The following is a 24,206-nucleotide window of genomic DNA, read 5'->3' on the forward strand; positions in this document are numbered from 1 at the left end:
AACATTGCATGGAGCAGGAAAGATGACGAAACATCCCATACTGACATTATGCAGATCCAGCAGCACTCTTTCAACATATCCAACAGTTAGAGCTCTTGACAGTTCTGTGTTTGCCAGTGTTTCTGCTCCTTTTTACAGAGGTGGGGGGAAAGCAGCAGCCTCTAGTCACTCTTCTACTTTTCAGGCAATAATGCTACACTGTTCTTTCAATCACTCTTATTTGTATCCAGCAAATGCAAATACCGTACCAAATGGAGAGCTGTGAGCTTACAGCAGAAAAATAACAATTGGCATATTAGTCACATTAAATTCACCAGGGCTTATTTTGGGGATGCATTTGAAGTTTTCCAGTTTAAGGGTCTGATACTGTTTCACTAATTCCTGTAGTCTAAGCTTGCACAGTTCTTCAGTTAGTGTTGTTTCCATCTGGTCCATACAGATAAAACAGCAATTGGCATAGACGACTGTTTGAACTGTGCAAGTTGCATAGTTAATATCCTTCTTGCAGGCAGCACAAAGAGTTGGGTCAATGAGAAAACATGCCTGTATTTCCACAGCATGCTTTCCATTATCTCGACCATTTATTATAGTGCTGAATTGGGAGTATGGAGGCACATAAAATTTGGGAGTGTGATAAAAAAGGCATCATTTAATTCAAGATCACGCACCAAAAACTGCATAGAGGGGAAATTAAATAAATCATGTTCAGTCTGGTGTGTTTCCACTTTAGCATTGTCATTAGTAGTAGTAGTAGTAGTAGTAGTAATACATACATACAGTATTCTACTCTTCCACATTTTCATACATTAAGGAGAACCGTGTACACTTGCAGGAAGGGTGGTATTTAAATGTAGTAGTAAATAAACCAAATAGTAACAGCAGCAGATTAAATTTTTTAAGGCAGACAGAGCTAATAAAACCATATAGTCTAATATATATATCTATATATATCTATATATATCTATACACACACACACACACACACACATATATATATATATATATATATATATATATATATATATATATAACATTAAACACTTAATTGATGAACAAATGGGATGAAATCTGCAGCAGCAAAGCCAGCTTCATTGCTTGCTAAACCAATGGGGAATAATGTGTAGCTTACAAGTGAGTCACATGCAGCCCCCCTCCCATGATACTTAGATCCGGCCACATGATATTAGTAAAAGTCAGTGTCTCAGCTAAAACAAGCATGCTAAAATCAAAGCATTAGTTCTAGTTGAAAAGGAAAGGATAGCATGACAGTGGCAATGTGTCTTTTTCTAAAATAAAGAAACCCAGACTAAACCTCATACTATTTCCTTTTTTCAGTCCTTGAGGATACTAGGATTGACATGCAATGGGATATTTTTATCACTTGATTAAAAACAAAACTTTGAACCTTTTTCTAGGAGTGTGGTGACTGCAGCACCAGCATGATCTTGATTATGCAGAAACCCTGAACTATCAAGATTTAAAGATAAAGTAGTCAATGCCATCTACTAGAACAATGTATAGGAGCTCTCTCACTGATCTGAAAGATCACAATGCAAACACATTCAAACATTGACATGTCTCCCAAAGAGCTTACCAAAAGATACCTAGGTCCATTGTATTATATAATTTGCATACTTTAATGCAAGGGTAGCCAACATGGTGCCCTGCAAATGTTATTAGACTGCAGCTTCCATAATTCCTAGCTACAGTGGTAGCTCGGGTTACAAACACTTCGGGTTACAGAAGTAGTACCTCAGGTTAAGAACTTTACCTCAGGATGAGAACAGAAATCGTGCGGCAGCAGCGGGAGGCCCCATTCGCTAAAGTGGTACCCCAAGTTAAGAACGGTTTCAGGTTAAGAACGGACCTCCGGAACAAATTAAGTTCATAACCCGAGGTACCACTGTACTGCCCATGCGGGCAGGGGCTGAGGGGAGTTCTAGTCCAACGGTCTGTAGAGAGCACCAAGTTGGCTACCCCTGCTTTAGTGGTTCCCTTCCCCTAGTCCAGACTTTCTCAATCTTGGGTTCCCAGATGTTGTTGGACTACCACTCCCATCATCCCTGACTGTTGCCCCTGCTTGCTATGGATGATGGAAGTGGTAGTCCAACATCATCTGGGAAACCAGGGTTGAGAAAGGCTGCCTTAGTGTTTATAGGTACAATCCTGGTGGTCCAAGTACCCTTTGATTTGCTGCTATACTCCCATGTGCTGATCTGCTTTTGCTGTATGAGTCAAAGACTGAATAACTGGCAACTAATCACCTGCCCTGGGGACGCGGGTGGCGCTGTGGGTAAAACCTCAGCGCCTAGGACTTGCCGATCGCATGGTCGGCGGTTCGAATCCCTGTGGCGGGGTGTGCTCCCGTTGTTCGGTCCCAGCACCTGCCAACCTAGCAGTTCGAAAGCACCCCCGGGTGCAAGTAGATAAATAGGGACCACTTACCAGCGGGAAGGTAAACGGCATTCCGTGTGCTGCACTGGCTCACCAGATGCAGCTTGTCACGCTGGCCACGTGACCTGGAAGTGTCTGCGGACAGTGCTGGCTCCCAGCCTATAGAGTGAGATGAGCGCACAACCCTAGAGTTTGTCAAGACTGGCCCGTTCGGCCAGATTACCTTTTAATCACCTGCCAGAAGTCACAATGATTGCCCAAACCTTCCTTCATAAGGAATTGCATAAGAAGGCAAAATTGGAGTCACTATGTGCCCTGTTCTATGATAGTTCTCAGCATGGGTGAAGCCAGGATTTATGTTGGGGGGGGGGCAGAACTGAGCTATCTGTGATGTGATTGGTCAGTTAGTTAAGTATTTTTATTTACAGCTTGCCCCTCTGGTTACACCCATGGTTGCAAGTGATTAGAGTGGTGGAATACTGGAAAACTTTAAAACTCATTATAATGCTGCAATTGATTAGTGAGGTTGCAGTTAAGCAAGAGAGGTGGGGTGGGAAGAATGGACCAAACATGGAAGGACTGTAGCTCAGTGGACAGAGTACACGATTTCTATGCAAAATTCTGAAGCTGACTCTTTGACTTCTTCACGTAGGGCTGGGATACTCCTGTCTGAAATCTTGGTGAGCCACTAGCTCACTATTGTCTAGAAGGATCTAGATATAAGGCAACTACCTATGTTCCTAATTCTCCTACAACATCCCCTTAATATATCTTCATCACAGATCCTGATGTGCAACATTTGCTCAACTGTGAACAATATCTTCTGCATACTGCTTTGCTTAAATGAGAGGCTTCTACAGAGTAGAAAAGGTTACTAAACTGCCTGTTTCTAGAAGATATGCTGTTACCTTGTGAGTCCTTGAGTGTGAGGAGGTGGGGAGGGTTGCAGAGTAATGATATAATAGCCTGGAACACTTAAGCATGTTTCAAGAGCAGCACTTCCAGTTCTCCATGCACTAGCAAGCCTCCATAAACCTAAATAATACACTTCTGAGTATTTGGACCATTCTGTTGAACCAATGGAATTCTTGCAAATAAATACATTGCCAGTCTAGTTCACCTGAGGACACTACAGAAATGTGAAATTCGTAAGTTTTCTGTTTGAAACCCTTAAGTTGCATTCTACTACAACTGAGAATTTTGATTAATGCCCAAACAAACCTGCTTAACTTAAATGGTAATCATCTAGGTAATGCTGAGTCATGGAATGAAGAGAAGGCAGGTGCAAACTTGTCTGTTAGGTCTGCAGCAAGGATCTTAACTATGCCATGTATATGTTGGAAGCGGCAGAATCCAGATGACACTTTTAAGGGCACCGGAAACATTTCTGACCAACTTACACTGGTCACAAATAGACCCTTGAAATGAACCTAGATGATGAGATATACCCCAATCTTACAAAGTCCTGACTATTTTGCAGAGATTCAGTTAAGTTTATATATTGCAACTTTGATTGTCCAAAATGTGGGGTTGTGCCACCAGCAACATTCTTTGTAATGGCTAGTCAGACAGTTATTGATATACAGGGATTGTGCATAGACCACCTACATGCCCTCCAGATCATCTGAAAGCTCCTCTGACCCTAAACCCATTTCTGAAATTTGAGGGGTACTAGAATAGCTTCTGGAGAGCACAAAACTGTACACATATGGTCAAAATATGGGCTGCACATGGAGCTGCTTGCATACAGGACTTTTTAAATACCTGAGCTAGTGTACCCTATTAAAAAATATTTCTAAACAAGTGCAGATTCATTGCTTTTGATTGATACTGCACTCAGACATATGGTCTTCATGCAACCCCTTCCAGCTGATCAGCCAATTGATTTTGGCTACATCAGGATCACTGAGGAGGGGATGCTTTGCCGTCCTCCCACCCATGACCTCAATGCAGCCCAAATCACTGTCCCCATGCTGCTCTTAGCCATTTAGGAAGAGCAATCTAGGCTGCATTGGGATTGTTATAACTATTAATGGTAAAGCAGGTGTGAACTGCCCTGGAATCTTCAGATGATGGGTGGTATACAATTATGTTGTTGTTGTTAGTGATGGCCACCAACGTGGATGGCTTTAAAAGAATATTAGACAAATGAATAGAAGATAAGGCTTTAATCAGCTGCGAGCGATGATGACAATGTTCTGCTTCTACTCTCAGAGGCAGTATGGCTCTGAATACCAGTTTCTGGGAATCGCAAGTCAGGGGAATCTTGTTGTGATCTGGTCTTGCTTATGGGCTTTTCATAGGCATCTAGTCAGCCATTGTGAGAACAGGATACTGGATTGGATGTGCTTCTAGCCTGATCCAGCAGGTCATTCTAATGTTCTTAATTAAGCAAAGGCAATTCTATTTGTTAATTAACATAGCAGAATCTGTTTAAAATATGCACCGTAATTGAACTGTGGAATTGACATGCATTAATACATCTTGTGGTAATGAACTTGGTTGGCTATAAAAAGGGAATTATGAAATAGAAGGTGAGACTATGTGCTACCTCTAGTACTGGAGATGGTGTGCTTTTTGGTTGCTGGGAAGCACAAGAGGGGAGAGTGCTATTGCGCTCAAATTAGCCTCTGTGGGATCAAGGTGTTGGACTGCCATGATAGGCCTCTGTTCCGATTTCAGCAGTGCTTTCCTTATGTTCATGCTGTTTCTGTGTGCTGGGTTCTAATGTATTTTTAATTGCTAATTGTTATTTTTTGTGTGAATGTTGTCACTGAGTACTCCTTTGTTTAGTGAAAAGGGGGTGGGATATCAATTATACAAATAAATAAAATAATTATCTGTATTTTAGTAGAGATGAACACTGAGGCAGAACAGCAGCTTCTCCACAATGCTAGAAATGGACACAGTGAAGACATCAGGCAGCTGCTGGGAACTATGGACAAAGGAGAGGCCATCTTTAACATCAACTGCAAAGGTTAGTATAGGCAGCCTTTTGAGTAACACCTGGGACATTTATAAGTGTTGACACCATGGCTTCATTGGAACAAAATGTATACATTACTGCAGAATATTGGTCTTCTGGTAGTCCTTGGGAGAATGTAAAATATACTGGAATATTTCAGGCCAGATGTCATATCAAAATACGGTGTGTAACTTCTTGGATCCATTGCGGGAAAAGATACATTTTTGAGAAGGTAGCAGAAAGGCCTTGTGTCATCTGGCACCACTGCTTTGTAAAAGTGCCAACTATGTTTTGAATAAATGCCTTGATGGATTATGATCTACTCCCTCAGACAAAAGCTAAGCTAAAGCCATTAGCAAAACTCATGGCAACTCGGCCTTCCTTTTTAATGTCACCTTTCCTCCAAAGAGTGCTATATGTTCGTTATCATAGCAGCAATCCTCTTGAGATTAAGGTTAAGCTGAAAGATAGCGAATGGCCAAAGGTTTCCCAGCTGAGTGGGGAGCCCGTGTTTTCCTGGTCCTTGTCTGAAACTCAAGTCTAACTGCTACAATGCTTTTACTTCTCACTGAGGATGATACAAATTCAATTTCTATCAAACACATGTGAGAGCATCTTAAATTGGTGCAGTGCAGAATCATGTAGGATCTTTTTCAGTTTTCTTGGATGATATAACTTTGCTTGCATGAAGGGATACTGTAGTTTAGATTTGTCGTGTTTTGTATTGTATCTTTAGGCAGAAGCAAATCTAACTTGGGATGGACACCTCTTCATCTTGCATGTTACTTTGGGCACACCAGTGTTGTCAAGGATTTGCTGAAGGTATAAACTTGTAATCTTCTAATGAATTAATATTTTCTGTGCAACAGAAATCAGCATTTCTCCTCCAAAGCAATTAGCAGTTAACACTGAAATGTTTAACTTGTATGTCAAAAGGTTTAAATAGTTAGATGCTGAAACCTTATGCAGAAGTTTATTATGTACCCATTACACTCTGCAGGTGTTTCCTGTGGTACATAGTGGGTATGAATTGGGCAGAATCTTTATCAAACCTTCCAGCTTCAACACTTCATCACACCCAACATCCCCTTGCAGGATGGCCATGTCCACTATGTGCACTAATCAGGAACCCTTGACATATTCTTCAAATAGTATAATTGAGCTACTTTAAGTGTGTGTGCGTGCATGTGTATATGCATACATGCACACACACATGAAGCAGAACATGTTGATACTCTTAGCAACTACAGTGGACTAGAAGGGATCATGCTTCAAACTGATTAAAATGTTCAAGCTGTGTCACTTATCTGTGAAGGTATAAAGGACTCTTGATGCAAGTAAGAGTGCTCCTTCAGCTAAAGGTTTTCAGCATTAATCCTAGTACTTAAAATAAATGGCATTGGTGGTTTCTGAGTCTGAAAGATAAGAAACCAAGTTGAATCTGTTAGCCCATAGGCCTTTAGGTCACCAGCAGGAGTTCGGAATGAAATCTAGGCCTCCTGGCTCTAATTTTGAATTCTGTATGTCTATGTAATTGTTAAACCACATAATCCATTTAGTTCTGCTGCATGTGTAGCTTGATCTGACCTCTTTGTAACCCTTTTGAGAAAGAAAATGAGCTGAATCCAATTTGAACAAACTGGATTAAAGGTGGCGATGAAGTAGACTGGCACACAAGAATTGCTACCTTCCCAAACACAGAGAGCTTAGAGCTCAGATCAAGACCAATACAGCTTGCACTTGAGCACAGAGCATAGCAAGTGGACATGGGTAAGGCAGGCTGGCCAAACCACCTTTTGGAAAATTTTAAATTAAAATGAGTTTGGCATGGAGAAAGTCTTTACTACACTGGCTAAACTTTCTGTTAGAAATTTTGGAGTACAGTCATTCTAATACAGCCTGTCACTGTCCCAAGTAAAACAGATTTTATGTGGAAGTATGCACCATTGAAAGCAAGAATAGAGTTTGTGTGAATGGTCAGAAACCAATTTTCTTGGATGCCAAGCACTACTAAACAATCTTTCTTTATAGGCTGGTGCTGAAGTAAATGTATTAAATGACATGGGAGATACCCCACTGCATCGTGCAGCCTTCACCGGGCGGAAGGTAAAATTAACAACTTCAGCCTCTTCTCAGAGGCATACCCTTGTTCCTTGTGACTGTTCTCCCTGTCACAGACACCTTGTAATTTCCCCGTTAGAAATGTTTGTTCTGTTTACATATGTGGCATTCAATTCCCAAGACCAAAAGTACAAAGCAAAAGTAAACTGGCTAAAAGGAGGGAGAGGTCTCTGTAGATAATGCAACAAAACTTTGTCTTTCAGGAGGTAGTTATGCTGCTTTTGGAATACGAAGCCGATACTTCCATTGTTAACGGGAATGGGCAAACTGCAAAAGATGTTACACATGATAAAGAAATAAGAGAGATGCTGGAAGGTATCCATTCTGTAAGATATATGAACTTTAGAGAACTGGCATTCTGGTAAAGATGCTTTGCTGCTGCATCATTCAGTATGAACAGTGGTGATGTCTTCATCCTTCTTAGAGACTATTTTGCCAAGGTGACAGAGCACTTCTTTTCCCTAATGATAAACACTGTCGTGGCTGCTTGAAACTGTGTCTGCATTGAACACATCCTGTATGGCACGATTAGACCCTGCTGCAAAGCTTTTACAACACTAGAAATGTGTTGATGATGTGAAGAAAACTGCTTGGTAGTTGCTGGTTCACATGATAAACCTCTGCACTGACATTGCATTGACACATAGATATGCAAATTTTGCCAAGGACCTGTGCCTTGAAGCTATTAAGTACCTAGCAGCATCCCTGTTAGTGTTCACAATTAAAGGTAAAGGTACCCCTGCCCGTACGGGCCAGTCGTGTCCGACTCTGGGGTTGTGCGCCCATCTCACTTAAGAGGCCGGGGGCCAGCGCTGTCCGGAGACACTTCCGGGTCACGTGGCTAGCGTGACAAAGCTGCATCTGGCGAGCCAGCGCAGCACACGGAAACGGCGTTTACCTTCCCACCAGTAAGCGGTCCCTATTTGTCTACTTGCACCCGGGGGTGCTTTCGAACTGCTAGGTTGGCAGGCGCTGGGACTGAGCAGCGGGAGCGCACCCCGCCACGGGGATTCGAACCGCTGACCTTTCGATTGGCAAGCCCTAGGCGCTGAGGCTTTTACCCACAGCGCCACCCGCGTCCCTAGTGTTCACAATTAGCACACCGGAAATCTGTGGTTTTCCCAAGAGCCTGATGTAAAAGGAGACAATGGCCTTGTGTATCATAACCCACATAACTTAAGCTTTTTTGCATGTGTGAACTTCTAATTTAGTTGTGACGGTAATACGTTATTGAGCCTTTGATGGGTTTTCTTTCCTCCATAAGTGATACAATCTTTGACCATTTCAATAGGTGGGCTGTTGTATGGGTGTATTCAATAAATGTTGAGTCTTTCACAGTTGTTTTTTAAGGCAGTAAAGTGCCATTTATTGCAGAAAAGTATATACACACACAAACACAATCAAATCTGATTTTAGTGGGGCTTACCAAGTACAATGTCCTTTATCCCAAATTACTTTTTTTAAAAAAATCTCATAAGATATATGATTTGTGTGTCCTATGAAACCAGTTATATTTTTTTTGTAAAGAATGTTCTAAGCCACATGTTGCCGATTATGTTTAGGGTGGCTTCCTTGAATTGGATACTCTTTTTACATAAAAGACCCCTTGTGCATTGTTTCATATGCCATATTTGTCTGAGGTGATACAAGGAGTTCCTTCAAATTAGAAGACCTCAAAACACTTTCCAACTTATGGTGTATATCCTAAGGTTTGTGGCAGAGACCAATGTTAATTTAGGGGGCACTATTCCCTGAGACACACAGCAGACAATCTAACATGGGTTAAAACTTTTATTTGAATTGTCTGAGGACATTAGAAATAAGGAGTTGTATCCACTAAGTTCTACTAGGTATGAACCCGCTGAAATTAATAGACCTAAGCTAGCCAACTTTATTTTCATGGTCCTGCTCTGAGTAGGACTAATGTTGGATGCAGCCCAGAGTCAGCATTCTTTTTAATACTGGCATCCATTGCACGTTTCCTTCTTCTGTCCTAGGATAGGAGAAATGTGTACTTGAGTCACTTCTAACATTGACTTCAGAAGCTTGAATAGCATTTTAATAAGGTGCCTGCAGTATCATGCAATGCACCTTTCCCACGTAGATTTGTCAGCTATAACCAGTTTGTTGAAACTTAAGTGGAGGGTTTAGTATTTGCCAATGTAAATGTCAGTTCTACCTAAAGTTCCCACGTGATCAATTGCTTCTGATAGGCTACTTTTCTACAGTCAGGGAAGAAAGCTAGGTTACAACTTGCCTACACTAGAATAGTTTGTGAGAACTAGAGACACTCGTGCTTAGAAAAGGATAAAACTTTCACAGGTTTGAGAAAGAGAGGGAGACAACATGCTGTGTGAGAGTGAAAGATTGGCACATAGTTCAGACTTACGGAGTTTCCTGTCACAATATATGATGATAATGACCTCTCTACTTGAACAAATTTATGGAGAAGAAGAGGTCTATCAGTGGCTATTTACAATGACAGTCAAGCTGAACCTTCATGTTACTCTGATTTACAAGTACCAGGAGACAAGCAACAGGGAAGGTAAGATGCCTTCACCTACTAGTTGCACAGTTTCTGGAACGATTTGGCTAGCAGCTAATGGAAACAGGGCACTGTACTAGGTGGGACCTTTGTCTGATCTCCCAGGGCTGCCCTTACCTGGGCTCAATGAGTCACTTGCCTTATCCATATCTTCTGCTATTGCTGCCAAATTCTGTAGTGGTTCTAACAACTCATTCCCTTTTTAAAAAGATGCATTCCCAGCACAGATGATATTAGATATAGTACTGTCTCTACTTCACAGGGCTAGAAGCACTGCTTGCTGGGAGTTGTAGTATGGCAGAAGCAGGAAAAGGGAAGGAAAGAAATGTTTGGGCATAGAAGAGGTGAGCAAAGGGTCTTATGTAAAAAGAGTGTGTTACTGGGGAAAGCTGCTGTTAAAAGTATAAAATCCACCAGTATTTTGTTTTAGGACACACACTCATTAGTTTGTGGCATTTAGCATTATGACGTAATTTGGGATAGAAGTGCTTTGGGATGGCTGACTGGGGAAAGCTCCACTAAAATTCTGTCAAGCTTTATGTTCTGTATTTCTTTTCGGTTTTTGGTGGAGGGGCTACATAGTCAAAGCCCTGTAGTTGTTTTAAGACTCTCTAATCTTTAATACACACACATAAGCCTTGGAATGATTAGAAATTGTATTACCGTACTTATGTAGATAGCAAACCTGCTTAGATATGATTCAGATAAAGTCTATATTTTGTGAAGAGACATAATAAAGATTATATTATGATAAAATTGACTTTCGCTATCCAATATTGTATCTAGAGTTAACCCTTACTTAGCAGGCTACTGAGTGCAGGAGTTGCTCAGTTTTGCATTGCTTGGTCTTCTAGATTTTGAGTTTGCCCTTAATTTCAAAGAAATAAACCTTGTTGGTTAGCATTTGCCATTGAATTCCTCTGTAAGCAGAGATGAATGCTAATAGCACTATTGCCAAATAGCTGCACTCTTATGAGTGCACGCCGTGGGGGTGGACATCATTTGCATGAACTGAGTGTGTACAAACCTGTTCCTGTGGATATGATCTGGGTATGAAAGCAGGTTCGGTTAAAGCTGCCTATCTAGATAATCAGAGATGCAATGTGTTCCCTGCATGAGACTCTCCAAAACCTGCTTACCAGGACCTTTTAATTGGAAAATGCTGGGGACTGGACTTTCGGCTTTATGTATGCAAAACATAGGGATGTGGGTGGCGCCGTGGGTTAAACCACAGAGCCTAGGACTTGCCTATCAGAAGGTCGGCGGTTCGAATCCCCACGACGGGGTGAGCTCCCGTTGTTTGGTCCCAGCTCCTGCCAACCTAGCAGTTCGAAAGCACGTCAAAGTGCAAGTAGATAAATAGGTACCGCTCCGGCGGGAAGGTAAACGGCGTTTCCGTGCGCTGCTCTGGTTCGCCAGAAGTCGGCCACGACTGGACCTAATGGTCAGGGGTCCCTTTACCTTATGCAAAACATCAGCTCTACTGCTGAGCTGGTCTTGGCCTATATTGTTCTGGAAATTAACAGGCTTGAAGTTTAGGGAATATAAATCTGTGACCTACTACTCAGGAGGGAAGGACCCACAAATGTTAATTGCTTTTTCATTGGGAATCTAGCAATGAAAGAAACTTTCCTATGGGAGGATATTGTTTTAATTAATTATTTGTACTTAGCTGTAGAAAGGACTGAAGAAAGAAAACTTGAAGAACTCCTCCTGGGAGCTGCACGAGAAGGAGAAACTGAAAAACTCACAGCACTGGTACATACTATGTTTCCATTCTCTTGATATTTTAAGCCATACTATACAAGTAATGCTAGATACAGGGTTTAAAATCAAAATAGATAATAGGCATGGTGGAAATAGATCTCAGGCAGTGGAATGGCCAGGAGCTCTGGTTGTGCTTTCTGTCTGTTTAATTGTCAAATAATTCTGTGTACATTGCGGCAGCCTTTAGGTACCCCTGCCCGTACAGGCCAGTCTTGACAGACTCTAGGGTTGTGCGCCCATCTCACTCAAGAGGCCGGGGGCCAGCGCTGTCTGGAGACACTTCCGGGTCACGTAGCCAGCGTGACATCGCTGCTCTGGCAAGCCAGAGCCGCACACGGAAACGCCGTTTACCTTCCCGCTAGTAAGCGGTCCCTATTTATCTACTTGCACCCGGAGGTGCTTTCATTTTTTTTTTTTTTTTATAATATTTTTTATTACGTTTCTTTCCAAATTTTATACATTACAAACAAATAAGGAGTTTACAAGAAACCATTTTTTTTTTTTTAACAGAAGTCCCAACTTGAACTTCCCCACCCCTTCCGATTCTGCGTTCTTTATATTAACAATGTCAGCAATTTGTTACCTTATGTCATACCTTATTGTAACTTTTACATGTTATGTATCTATATTCAATGTATTATGTCACAATTTTTATACCTTTAAAATAAACGTAACATGTTCAATTTCATATTATCTCCTTTTCTCTTTTATCACTTAGTTTACTATTTACTTAATCATAATTGCTAAAGCGTATCATTTCCAAATCATGCACCGTCTTAAGATTCATACAGTTTGTAATACTTTTGCAAGTAGTCTTTAAACTTTTTCCAGTCCACCTCAATTGTTTCTACATCCAAATCTCGGATTCTGCCGGTCAGTTCAGCTATCTCCATGTAGTCCATCAGCTGCATCTGCCATTCCTCCAGCGTGGGTAAATCTTGTGTCTTCCAGTTCTTTGCGATGAGTATTCTTGCTGCTGTACTGGCATACATAAACAAAGTTCTGTCCTTCTTTAACACTTTCTGGTCTACCATGCCCAACAGGAAGGCCTCTGGTTTCTTGGGAAAGGTATACCTAAATACCTTTTTCAACTCATTGTAAATCATTTCCCAGAAAGCCTTAACCTTTGGGCATGTCCACCAGAGGTGAAAGAAAGTCCCCTCTGCTTCCTTACACTTCCAACATTTATTGTCAGACAGGTGATGTATCTTAGCTAACTTGACTGGGGTCATGTACCACCGGTATATCATTTTCATAATGTTTTCCTTCAAGGCCGTACTGGCCGTGAATTTCATTCCGGTGTTCCATAACCTTTCCCAGTCTTCAAACATAATGTTGTGTCCAACATCCTGTGCCCAGCACCCGGAGGTGCTTTCAAACTGCTAGGTTGGCAGGCGCTGGGACCGAACAACGGGAGCGCACCCCGCCGCAGGGATTCGAACTGCCAACCTTTCGATCGGCAAGCCCTAGGCGCTGAGGCTTTTACCCACAGCGCCACCCGCGTCCCTGCGGCAGCCTTTGGCTATGTGCAATAAAACTGACTGAGACTGAGACTGTCTATAATTCTGCTCGGCTGTCTGTGGTGTGTTAGAAAACGTAACTGCAAAAAATTACAAGTATGATTAAATATTTTTTTATATAATTGTCTCTAGTTAAACAGGTCAAATTCTCCTGACATCAACTGCACTGATCAGGTGGGAAATACACCATTACATTGTGCAGCATACCGTGGCCATAAGCACTGTGCTTTGAAGCTCCTAAAATCTGGAGCAGACTCCAAAATAAAGAACAAAAATGGTATGTAAAAGTTTCATTTTATTAGCTCCAGATTTCCCCTTTCACACGAAAAGCAAAGTGAATGTGTTAACTAAAAATAAAACATTATTTTCATCTAACTGGGTCTAGAGTAATGTATTTTAGCACTGTCAATTGGCTTTGTATTAGAGAATTTTAATCCGGGTTTGTGTTGCCAGTAAATAAGTGCCAGATGCCGATGAAAATAAATACCCAATAATCCTATTTTAGCTCTTACAAAGCCCATATGCTTAACCAGTACCGTCTGATGCATTCTTGAAAGGACTTCTGTTGCTAATGTCATTCTCACATTAAAAAAATTGAGCATGGCTATGTTTAGTGGAATAATTTTTGAATCAATCCTTTGCGATACCTTGAGTAAAATGCCTGTTGAACAAAGCCTCAAACCAAGAGAGCATCCTTTGCTTTCCCTCTCAGCTGTGAAACATAAGGTATACTGTATTGATTCTGATCCAGCTATGATGAAGTAAATCCGTCTGCTCTTTTGAACAGGTCAGACACCCCTTGCTTTAGCCCAAGGTGCAGAAATGAAACACATACTTGGAGGGGGCATTGGGAAGGTGAGTACAGCAGATTGTGTGTTTAATCAGTACCATTAACATGGGTCGACTTGTGTTTAATTTCTCAATTCTTTTGTAGGTGAGCAACAAACCTCCGAAACGATATGAAGGACTACTCTGGAAGGTGCCTATCTTTTTTCCTTTTTTTGCCTTCTCTTTATGTTTTAATTGGCCAGAGTTTTTTTTTTATTTCAAGCCATAGCAGTAACACAAATTGATAGACAGTTCATTCACTGTACTAACTCTCAAGATAGAAGCAGAATTCATACCATAAATGCCCTTATCTTGAACTGCTTTGCTGAGGCAATGGCTCTTGGGAGCGGGCCAGAGGCCAACGTGTGTCCTTTCTCCAGGGCTGGATTGACACTGACCTTTTTAGCGTTATTAGAACAATATTAGCTATATTGTTCTAAAACAGGAACCCCCAACCTTCAGCCCTCCGGATGTTTTGGACCACAATTCCCACCATCCCTAACCACTGGTCCTGTTAGCTAGGGATCATGGGAGTCGTAGGCCAAAACATCTGGAGGGCCACAGGTTGGGGATGCCTGCTCTAAAATGTCACAGGGGATACAGCTAAATAATGTTCATAATCTTAACGTTGTTCATCCCTAACAGCAGCTCCCTTTCCTACTTGGTTCCTGGTTGCTCTGCAGTGCCCTCTGGTGTCACATTTTAATAAAGCATTAATAACATTCTTAGCAAAATGTAATGTGACCCTTACGTCTTCAAAATCATTCCTTGCCTCTTTCATAATAATAATAATAATACCTTTATTGTCATTGTACAACCTTAATGTTATAAACCATGAGTGTAAATCCGCCCCAGGTCATATCTTCCATTTGAGCTCTTCCATTTCTAATATGACCCATCTGTTCCATATTGTTGCTGTTGTCTTAAAGGCTAGCGGGTGACAAAATGTCTTAACTTCCCTGACATGTATGAAATATAGGCTGCTTGAATCTTTTCTTCATATCTGATCAAAATTACTTCAAGAATTGAACCAATTACAGTTTATTGCATTATAATGAGCTGTGCAGCTAGATGCTTGACTCAGAAGTCACAGGCTTTGGGGATATACTTGAAAAGAAGTCTATTGTCCCATCCTCACTTTAACTAAACGTCCAAGGGGTAGGCTAGTAGTAACTGTACTTGGAGCCTTTTATACCTCTCAAGTGAAAATGTTCATCCTTCCCAGGCTCCAGCTGGAGTTTTCAAGTAAGCATTACTTCGGTTTACTATCAGTCAAGTGTCACAGAACAAATAGGAGAGTAGTCATCTTCTGGCCTCCTGAGATAATTAAAACAATTAAGGATGTGTTGTTCAGCATTAAAGCTGCTTAGTAATGCTTATTATTGCTTGTCATGCAGCAACACATGGCAAATTCAGCTATTGCTGAGGTGACAGACTCCATTTTTGTTTTGTTTTTAAGAGTTCAAGATTTTTTGGGTGGAAGCCATATTGGGTAGTACTGGAACATGGAGTCCTCTCCTGGTACCAAAAACAGTAAGTGTGAAATTGAGCATCTCTCTAAAGCCTTTTGAATGTATAATATTGATACCATCGGCTTTTGAAACATGATTTTGAAATTGTTGAAAAGTTGCACTTTCTTTACCTATACATAAGTTAAAATTTATTTCTTAAGATTATACTTTTATCATTCCATATATTTGAAGAATGTGGTTTTTATTTATATTATGATGGATTGACTTGTATTACAAGGAAGACTACCTTTGCATTTGTTTTCAGCTCCCTGAACACTCTTCATGTGTAAATATAATGGGCAGTATTTTATTATTAGTCCACTGAGTTCAGTGGGTTTATTCCAGGTACGACTCAGTCAAATACCACCCAATCACATTCTACTATAAAGAAATTCTGCATCACTCCAAAAGCCTTTTGGTGGCTGTAATACTGATGATAATGATTAATTATTTGTTCTGCCTTCTTTTGAAGGGCTGATATTGGGAACAGTAATCGCCGCCAAGGATGCAAGCACTTAACACAAGCCATTTGCACAGTAAGCAAACTGGTGAACTCAGAAATATCTGTTATGATTGTGGACACAATGGGCTAGTGTGTTAGGCTTAGGTATGGAATATCCAGGTTCAGATACCCAAGCAACAGAGCAAACGTTTTTAGCCAAGGTTGTTCTGTTTTTATTTTTGGTGTTATGGTATTATCTGGTCCTTATTTGTGGGCCACTTTATAAGGAGTGTTGAGGCACAGATATTTTAAACAGCTGAGGAGAATTACGTATCCTCTTCTTATGGTACATGATATTTCCTCCCATTCCTTAGAAAAATCTACTAGAATTCTACATGTTGGGGCTTTGTGTTCCAGGGCATTCCTTTTTTTAGGGTATCATTTTTTAAATCAACCTAGCTTCTAAAAAGGCTAACAGTCAGGTAACAAGCAGTACATCTTCTAGTTTTGCAACATGCCCTATCCACAGTAATAAACTTATAAAAACAAATTATTGCATAAAATGCAGACATCAGCTTAAACTTATTGTGAATACGGGTAAAGAACGATGACCTCCAAGTGGACTCAGAATTCATAGCCAGATGTATTTTTGAATACAGTCACACAATACCAAGGCTGTGATAAAAAAGCAGAATTACAACAAAGGGGTTGCAAACGCTGCAGGAAAATGAGGACTCTGCTCTGTGATTTGTACAGTATGCAAAACTAAGCACGTTGGTATATATGCTGTTTTGCATTCTTCTTTTGTTAGGTACAGGGCAGGGGAAAGAACCACAGAGAACATAGAATGCTCTGCCCTTTGGTTACTGAAAGTACTGCTGGACCTCACCTTGAGCTCCACAAACCGTGACATTTGCCCATAATATGTTCAAACCTATCCTTAACAGTCATGATTATTAAAAACTTTCAACGGGGTTTTCAACAGGGAACTGACTGATTTTAATGAAAGGGCTGACACTGTGCTGTTTTCATTATAATCATCTATATGTTTTTAATGTATCTTCTATTGATGTTTAACTGTTTTTTTAATGATTGGGGGTTGTTGTTTTCATTTCTCTGTTTTTAGCTGTTCTTGTTTTATTTGTAAGCCACCTTGAGTCCCTGTGAGGGGGAAATGTGGGTTAGAAGTAAAGACATAATAATAGTAATCTGATTTTTATTTTAAAATAAGATTCTTGGAATGCTTATGTTGTTTTTTTGCACCAAATTTTTTCTGAAGGAATGAAGTGGGCATAGATTTAACGAGATACAAATACACCAACTGAATTATCTCTGACAAAACTCATTTTGCTTGATAGTTTGCTATTCATTTTTTTTCCAGTTAGAGAGCTTTAAGTGAACAAGATCCAGACAAACTAGGGATGTTGGATTTGACCTGTAAAATTTTCAATAACTTAGTCACTTTTGCAGATGGAACTTGTATAGGAAGCACTGTGCAGTTTGCTGACCTTCTGTTTCTGACCTGCTGTCTCTGCTTCCAATTGAAGGTAAAAAGTACAGACGGCAACCTCTTCTCAATCAAATGCTTTGATAATACGGTTCACAGTTTTAAAGTTCCCAAGACCAATCAACAGTCAAGAGAGGTAAGTATTTCTTTAACCAATACTTGGTAACTTGCGGATTCTAGCCAAGAACAAAACCACTGCTTGCCTAAATGTAGTTGGATAGGAATCTTTTCGGGCTGAATTTATTGAGTTCTTGTAATGCCACACTAAATTATCTTATTGCCATGATGAATAGTGCTGTGTAGTTGTAGCTTTGTCTACTTCTTCTGCTTCACAGGGAAAGCAAGGCAATAACTAAACCGCATTCTTCTCACTCTGCCTGAAAATTTCCCTCCCAGTATTTTAATTTCACTGCAACTTCCTTAGCTAATCAGACTAGGGAAGGCTGACATTAAAGGCACCCCATGTCCACAGTGCTCCATGCAGGGTCAAACCCAACTTTTCATGAAATGCCTATGACAAATGACAGGGACAAATAAAACAAGTGTTTATGCTCTTATATATATTAATTCATATACTATTTGTGCCCCATAAGCTTAAATTAAGAAATACCTTATGAGATGCTTGCCTGTTGGTCTTAAAAAAAGATTCCCCCCCTCAAGATCAGTCCTTTAAAAAAAAAGTCTTATCATACCATTTCCTTCCTTCATTGCTATCTAACTTTTGCCACTCCATCTTTGTCACCTCTGTTGGTACGCTCTCAAGATAAGAGCCGTGGTGATTTGTGTGGACTATACCCTATTAAAAGTTAAAAAGTAGCAAATACTGCTTTCTGCTCAACCCCCCCTTCTTTTCCCTTTCCTTTTTTTCTGCAGAACTGGGTACAGGCAATAGAAGACCATTCCGCATACAGCACACACTATTGTACTCAGGAACAACTGAGCGATGAAGAAGAGGAGGATGACACAATATCAGTTGCTGAGTTACAAGCCTCCCTCAAAGTAAGGAAAAGCTTATGTATCTCATGCTACGTAGAGTTCTTCTTGACTCTCTGAATTTCTGGATAACTTTTACCCTAGGGCCTTTCCTCTGGAATACACCAACACGAGGTGCCCTGGTCTGTGCAATGAAGGTTTAAAGGTGTACATAATAGAACTTAAAAGGTCTGTAAAGGAATCTCTCTCCTTTTGCTTTCTCCTTCCCTCACACACACACGGCTTTATCTTTAAGCCACTCTCTTGCATTTTGAGCTGCCATTTTCCTTTGTTCTGTATGAGAACAACAATGGGTTGAATTTCCTTGCTTTTGCAGCCAGATTTGGGGATGAGGCACAGATCGGGGGATTCTAGCGTATGCACTTCCAGTATTTTGAATTCCTGGAACAAGCTCTTCAGCTTCCCACTCCCGTCACTGCTAATCAAGCTCAGAGAGATGCAGACCTTTTTGATATAGAGCTTCTTTTGATTTCTGCTACAAGTGCTGCTACTATTTCCTCATTTTTCATTTATTAACATTATTCCTATTGTAGACCAGCATTCAGCTAAATAGTCTTGGCATGAGTTGTACAAAAGAGCATGCAGTTCATGATGACCGTTAAGTTAAAAACCACTTCCTGAAGAAATGAGACATTTACAGATAATGCCACACATTTTAATTTCCTTTGGATTTGGGGGGACACCAGAGACTTGTGGTATATTGGTAATACTTTAAGTTAGAAATATACAAACAGACACTACATGGCAAACAAATACTCCTAAAACAGCAGTAAAACAGCTAATCTTGCATCTGACTCCTAAGATGCTTCACTTTACAATTCACATCTGTTAGTACTGTATATCCAACAAAGTAGTTCTGTTACTTCAAGGATTTCTGGCTGCATATTGGAATTTCTCCTCCCTCTTCTTTAAAACAGCTTCACATATACATATACATATATATATACATGTATGTCCCAGGTCTGAAGGTCTTCATGGCACTACTTAAAATAGTGTGTAAAATATACAGTGGTACCTCGGGTTACATACGCTTCAGGTTACATACGCTTCAGGTTACACACTCCGCTAACCAAGAAACAGTGCTTCAGGTTAAGAACTTTGTTTCAGGATAAGAACAGAAATCGTGCTCCGACGGCACAGGGGCAGCAGGGGGCCCCATTAGCTAAAGTGGTGCTTCAGGTTAAGAACAGTTTCAGGTTAAGAACAGACCTCCGGAACGAATTAAGTACTTAACCCGAGGTACCACTGTATCAGCTCCTTCTACTGTGGTTTTTTTTAGAACTAGCTATTGGGCAGATATAGTTCTTCTGAACACTTTCCTGCCTGCCTTTAAGTTGTCTAATAAGAAAGTAATTAACTTTTCCTTGGATACCAAACAAGAAAAAACAGTCACTTTAAGTTACATTCATTTAAGTCATTAACTGGATGTAATTCACTTCTAAAGCAACTTTAATTCAGTCTGTGTAGCCATGTGACACTCGAAACAGGATGCTGTCCAGAGTAACACCTTTTCATTTACTTGGGGGGGGGGAGCGGGGAGAGGGTTTTACTACTTCAAGCCAGAAGAGGGAGCTCATCTGTTTTGTTTAAATATTTCTGAAGACTTGCGTAGGTATTTTTAAAAGAACAACAACAGTATTTAAAGATTATTAGAAAACCTCTGATTATAGGAAACAGTTCTAGCATAAGAAAAAAAAGTTCAGTAATTGATTTTCATTATAGTAATAAGGTAAATAAGTAAGTCTAACAAAATGCACAGTTGCAGTGCTAGTAATTTTTTTATCCTAAGAATAATTTGATTATGCATATCTCAACTCTTATCTTGCATAAAAATATACACTTCCTGTGGGAAGGGGGATTATTGGTTTGTTGTTATTATTTTTACTATGTATTTTGTAGATTATACATTGTAATTTTATGTTGTGAACCGTCCTGAGATCTACAGATGAAAGGTGGTATACTAATGGTAAAGGTAAAGGGACCCCTGACTGTTAGGTCCAGTCGTGGACGACTCTGGGGTTGCGGCGCTCATCTCGCTTTATTGACCGAGAGAGCTGGCGTACAGCTTCCGGGTTATGTGGCCAGCATGACTAAGCCGCTTCTGGCGAACCAGAGCAGCACACAAAAACGCTGTTTACCTTCCCACTGGAGCAGTACCTATTTACTGTATCTACTTGCACCTTGATGTGCTTTCGAACTGCTAGGTTGGCAGGAGCAGGGACTGAGCAACGGGAGCTCACCCCATTGCAGGGATTCGAACCACCGACCTTCTGATTGGCAAGCCCTAGGCTCTGTGGTTTAGACCACAGCACCACCCACGCCCCATATACTAATAGTACTAATTTGGAAAAGCAATTGACGATTTTTGGAAATTGGATGGCCAATTAGGGTTGTAATTAGATTAAATTTCTCCAGTATTTTAAAACTTCTTAATGAACTTCATGAGTCTAACAAAACTTTGCTTGAAACTGGATGTAAGGTCTTGGTTTAGTAGCACCAACAAAAACCCTGAAGGAAAAAAATGAATGAAATGAATCGCCAGTGGTACAATGGTTCAGTGTTTCTGGCTGTTAACCACTACACATGCCAAACTAATACCTCTTTGGATTCTTACATCTTTTGCCTCTCTTTATGCAAAACATGTTCATGTCTTGGCTTGTTTTACTGCATTCTCCTGTTCTAGTATCTTAGATTAATTTAAAGCTACTTTATTTCCTGTAATCATCCTCTACTATCCATACTTCATCCCAATTTCCTTTCTTTATACTGTACAGATCTTCCAAGGGGCATACCTGGGAACATAACTACAGCGTGTGCAGAACTCTAAATAGGGCCAGTACATGCTGTACTGTTGCAGATAGTTTCTGGAGAAACCTTACAGCGCATTGCTCATTTCAGGGCAACTAGTGAATAATTCTGCTTAGTCTAACGTGCTTTATCAGTGCCTTAAAAATTTATGCTGTGAAATTTGAGCATCAGCTGTGTCACCTTGAAAACAATTGTACTTCTGGAAACTAGAGGACGTACCTTCAGCCATAGAGGGCTTTAGTTCGGAAATTGATGTTGTGTTTGTTCTTTTTCTGTCCCAGTATGATGGTGCTTCCAATAGAACAAACTATAGCTCAGAATCAGCAATAGCCATTATTAAACACTGAGTGTGGGTGAGCAATGTGGCAAACTCAGGATTCATTTATTGGCTTATTAACAGGGTGATCCTATGTATGTCTACTTAAAATTAGGTCTGAGATTAATGGGACATATATCTGGATTTCAGCCTAACTGAAGCTAACCATGCAAAGGACAGTATACATACTGCTGGGAAACCTGTACTTTTCAGTATGTTGTTGGATTCCAACTCCCACCAGACTCAGCCAGCATGGCAAATGGTCAAAGATGGTCCAGCCACACTTGGAAGGCCATGGTTCCTTCCCCTTAACTTGAGATAGACAAATAGGTATAATACTTCCTTGGATCAACCTATAATAATGTTATGTGGGTGCCTTGATTCCCCTGAATTCCTCAGTGCCAGATTCCCCTAAATATCTGATAGGTGTTAGAATTTCATCAAGCCACCTGAATCCCTGGATCCAGCAGAGATTCAGTTTCCAGAATTGCCAGGCCAGCCTGATAATGGCCGCTAAGTATGAGTTGTTAACCAAGATGGTAAATAAACCATATATTATAAAGATACCACAATCTCTGCTGTGCCTGGACCCATGGAATCTACTCTGCTGCAGAGATTGAGGTGGCATGTAACATATCCAGAAGGGTGTGCAAGCCTCTGAATTATAGTAAACTGCATATGCTATTACGTTTGAGTAAATTGCTTATGCCACCTGTTTGCCCATTAAGAAGTCCTTTCACCTATTTTATCTCTTTAGGGCCAAGGTAAAACTCGTAAATAGCAAAGAAAGTTAGGAGAGTTGCTTCTGAAATTCATGGGTAGCCATTTTTTTCATATATATTTTTTAATGAGCTGCTATGGCTCTTGGATGTCCTTTATATTGTGACACTTTAGAAATAAAACCATACATTAAAAAAATGCTGGATTAACACTTGTAGATAACCTTTTTTGTAAAAATTCACATGTAAATAATATGAGCAGCTGCTCTCTTTTTGAAATAGAGGGCCAAAGTAGATGAGAATTGGAAATCTGTAATCAGATCTCCGTCCCTTTGTTTTTGGAACAAGCAACTGCAATGAAGGTACACCTGAATTTGGACTGTGGAACGGTGAGGGGACACTTGACATTTCCCCAGTGTAAATCCCCGCCAAAGCTGATATTTGTCTCCTTAGGGAAAAGTCATGGTTCCTCCATGGCTGCTATCTTTTCTGCTTCTCTTTCTCCTTTTCTTTTCTTAAAAAGGTACCTTTAGATTAGAGATCTGTGGTGGCATCTCTCATATGTCACCTAGTTTGGCACAAAGTTTTATAATGATGTAGGTCATGTTTAACTGGAAAGAAACTCTTTAAGATTCGTTATTCTGAAAGTGTAAATATCTGTTTCCTCTCCACAGGTTGCACAGTCATGGCAACAAAGACTTGATAAAGAGATTTCTGGATTCCTCACTGTAATTAGGTCATGTGACACTTCTCAAGGTGACTTGTTTTTGTTCATAATAAGGAACTCTCTTGTTGCTTTGAAACACTTTCCAAGCAAGTGGAAGCCTTAACTAGTTTCTCAGTAAATATGGGACCACCCCTGTTCTGTCTGACCAGATGTCTCAATCAGGCCTTAGTAATGGGTGCAAAGTTAGCTGATCTCATACTCAGCATTATTTTTGCTCTTTTGTGTCCTGATGTTTGCAAGTAATTTAACTCACACATTTTGATACGGTTTAATGTGTATTTTTCAAAAGGTTAACTTCCACTTTCTGTGTGTCCCTCAATATGCACAGAGAGGGGGCAGGTTGGTTTAGATACAAGCAGCGACCATTTTGCGTGCGTTTGATTGGTGTGTAACCACCGGTGTGCAAGCCATTTTTGGCCCCGAAAGGGGCCCGGGCAGAAGGGAGTAGACTTACTTGCACTTTGCCAATGAGCACAATGAGCTGGAATGCAAGCCCCTCGCAAACGGGGAGTTGCCTGTACTATGTGAAATTAGAGCTTTTAGTTTAAGAAAGTAAACCTGACAAGTATTGTAGTACTCATGTTTCATAAAATTGTGCACATTTAAGCTGCAAAACCTTCCGCATCAAGGCAGTATCTAATGCATTTTTAGAAATGGAGAATTCACTGGGGACAGCAGCCTTCTCAACCTTATCATTCTGGAGTCCTCTTGCCAAAACACCTGAACCTTCTGCAATGCTGTTAGAATAGCACTTCATCTTACAAAATTCTTATACAGGCATACAGTGTTCAGATGTTTCTAACTTCTATTGCTCTCAGACTGTCAAAATTTTGTGCAACATTTGTAAATGAAGAACAGTTTATAACCATTAAAGGAGGATACAAGATTTTAGAAGTTGTGGTAGCTGACCCAGAAACACAAATTTGGGGTTATGTAGTAATGTGCCATCCAATTGCTATGAAGGAAAGGTTACTGATCAGATATTCCCATGGACTTGTCCAATAGCAGTCGTACTGTGGCCTATCAAAAGCACTGTCTTGGTT

General features: G+C 40.4%; 1 protein-coding gene across 9 annotated transcripts in view; it reads left to right on the plus strand.

Moving 5' to 3' along the window:
• OSBPL1A (oxysterol binding protein like 1A) overlaps window positions 1-24,206 on the plus strand; it is a 158,326-nt gene that overhangs the window by 90,178 nt on the left and 43,942 nt on the right. For 5 of the 9 annotated variants that reach the window (XM_053396366.1, XM_053396363.1, XM_053396364.1 and 2 more), the window contains exons 2-14: window positions 5,246-5,371; window positions 6,096-6,181; window positions 7,391-7,465; window positions 7,684-7,795; window positions 11,698-11,783; window positions 13,445-13,589; window positions 14,100-14,167; window positions 14,247-14,291; window positions 15,600-15,673; window positions 16,124-16,187; window positions 17,641-17,736; window positions 18,474-18,599; window positions 23,111-23,192. In XM_053396366.1, coding sequence (XP_053252341.1) covers window positions 5,246-5,371; window positions 6,096-6,181; window positions 7,391-7,465; window positions 7,684-7,795; window positions 11,698-11,783; window positions 13,445-13,589; window positions 14,100-14,167; window positions 14,247-14,291; window positions 15,600-15,673; window positions 16,124-16,187; window positions 17,641-17,736; window positions 18,474-18,599; window positions 23,111-23,192 — 1,185 coding nt within the window. Of the gene's footprint in view, window positions 1-5,245; window positions 5,372-6,095; window positions 6,182-7,390; window positions 7,466-7,683; window positions 7,796-11,697; window positions 11,784-13,444; window positions 13,590-14,099; window positions 14,168-14,246; window positions 14,292-15,599; window positions 15,674-16,123; window positions 16,188-17,640; window positions 17,737-18,473; window positions 18,600-23,110; window positions 23,193-24,206 lie in introns of those variants that run through there. The other 4 variants (XM_053396367.1, XM_053396368.1, XM_053396365.1 and 1 more) reach the window with 3 other exon arrangements.

This window comes from Podarcis raffonei, chromosome 7, assembly GCF_027172205.1.
Source record: "Podarcis raffonei isolate rPodRaf1 chromosome 7, rPodRaf1.pri, whole genome shotgun sequence".
Lineage (NCBI taxonomy): Eukaryota > Metazoa > Chordata > Lepidosauria > Squamata > Lacertidae > Podarcis > Podarcis raffonei.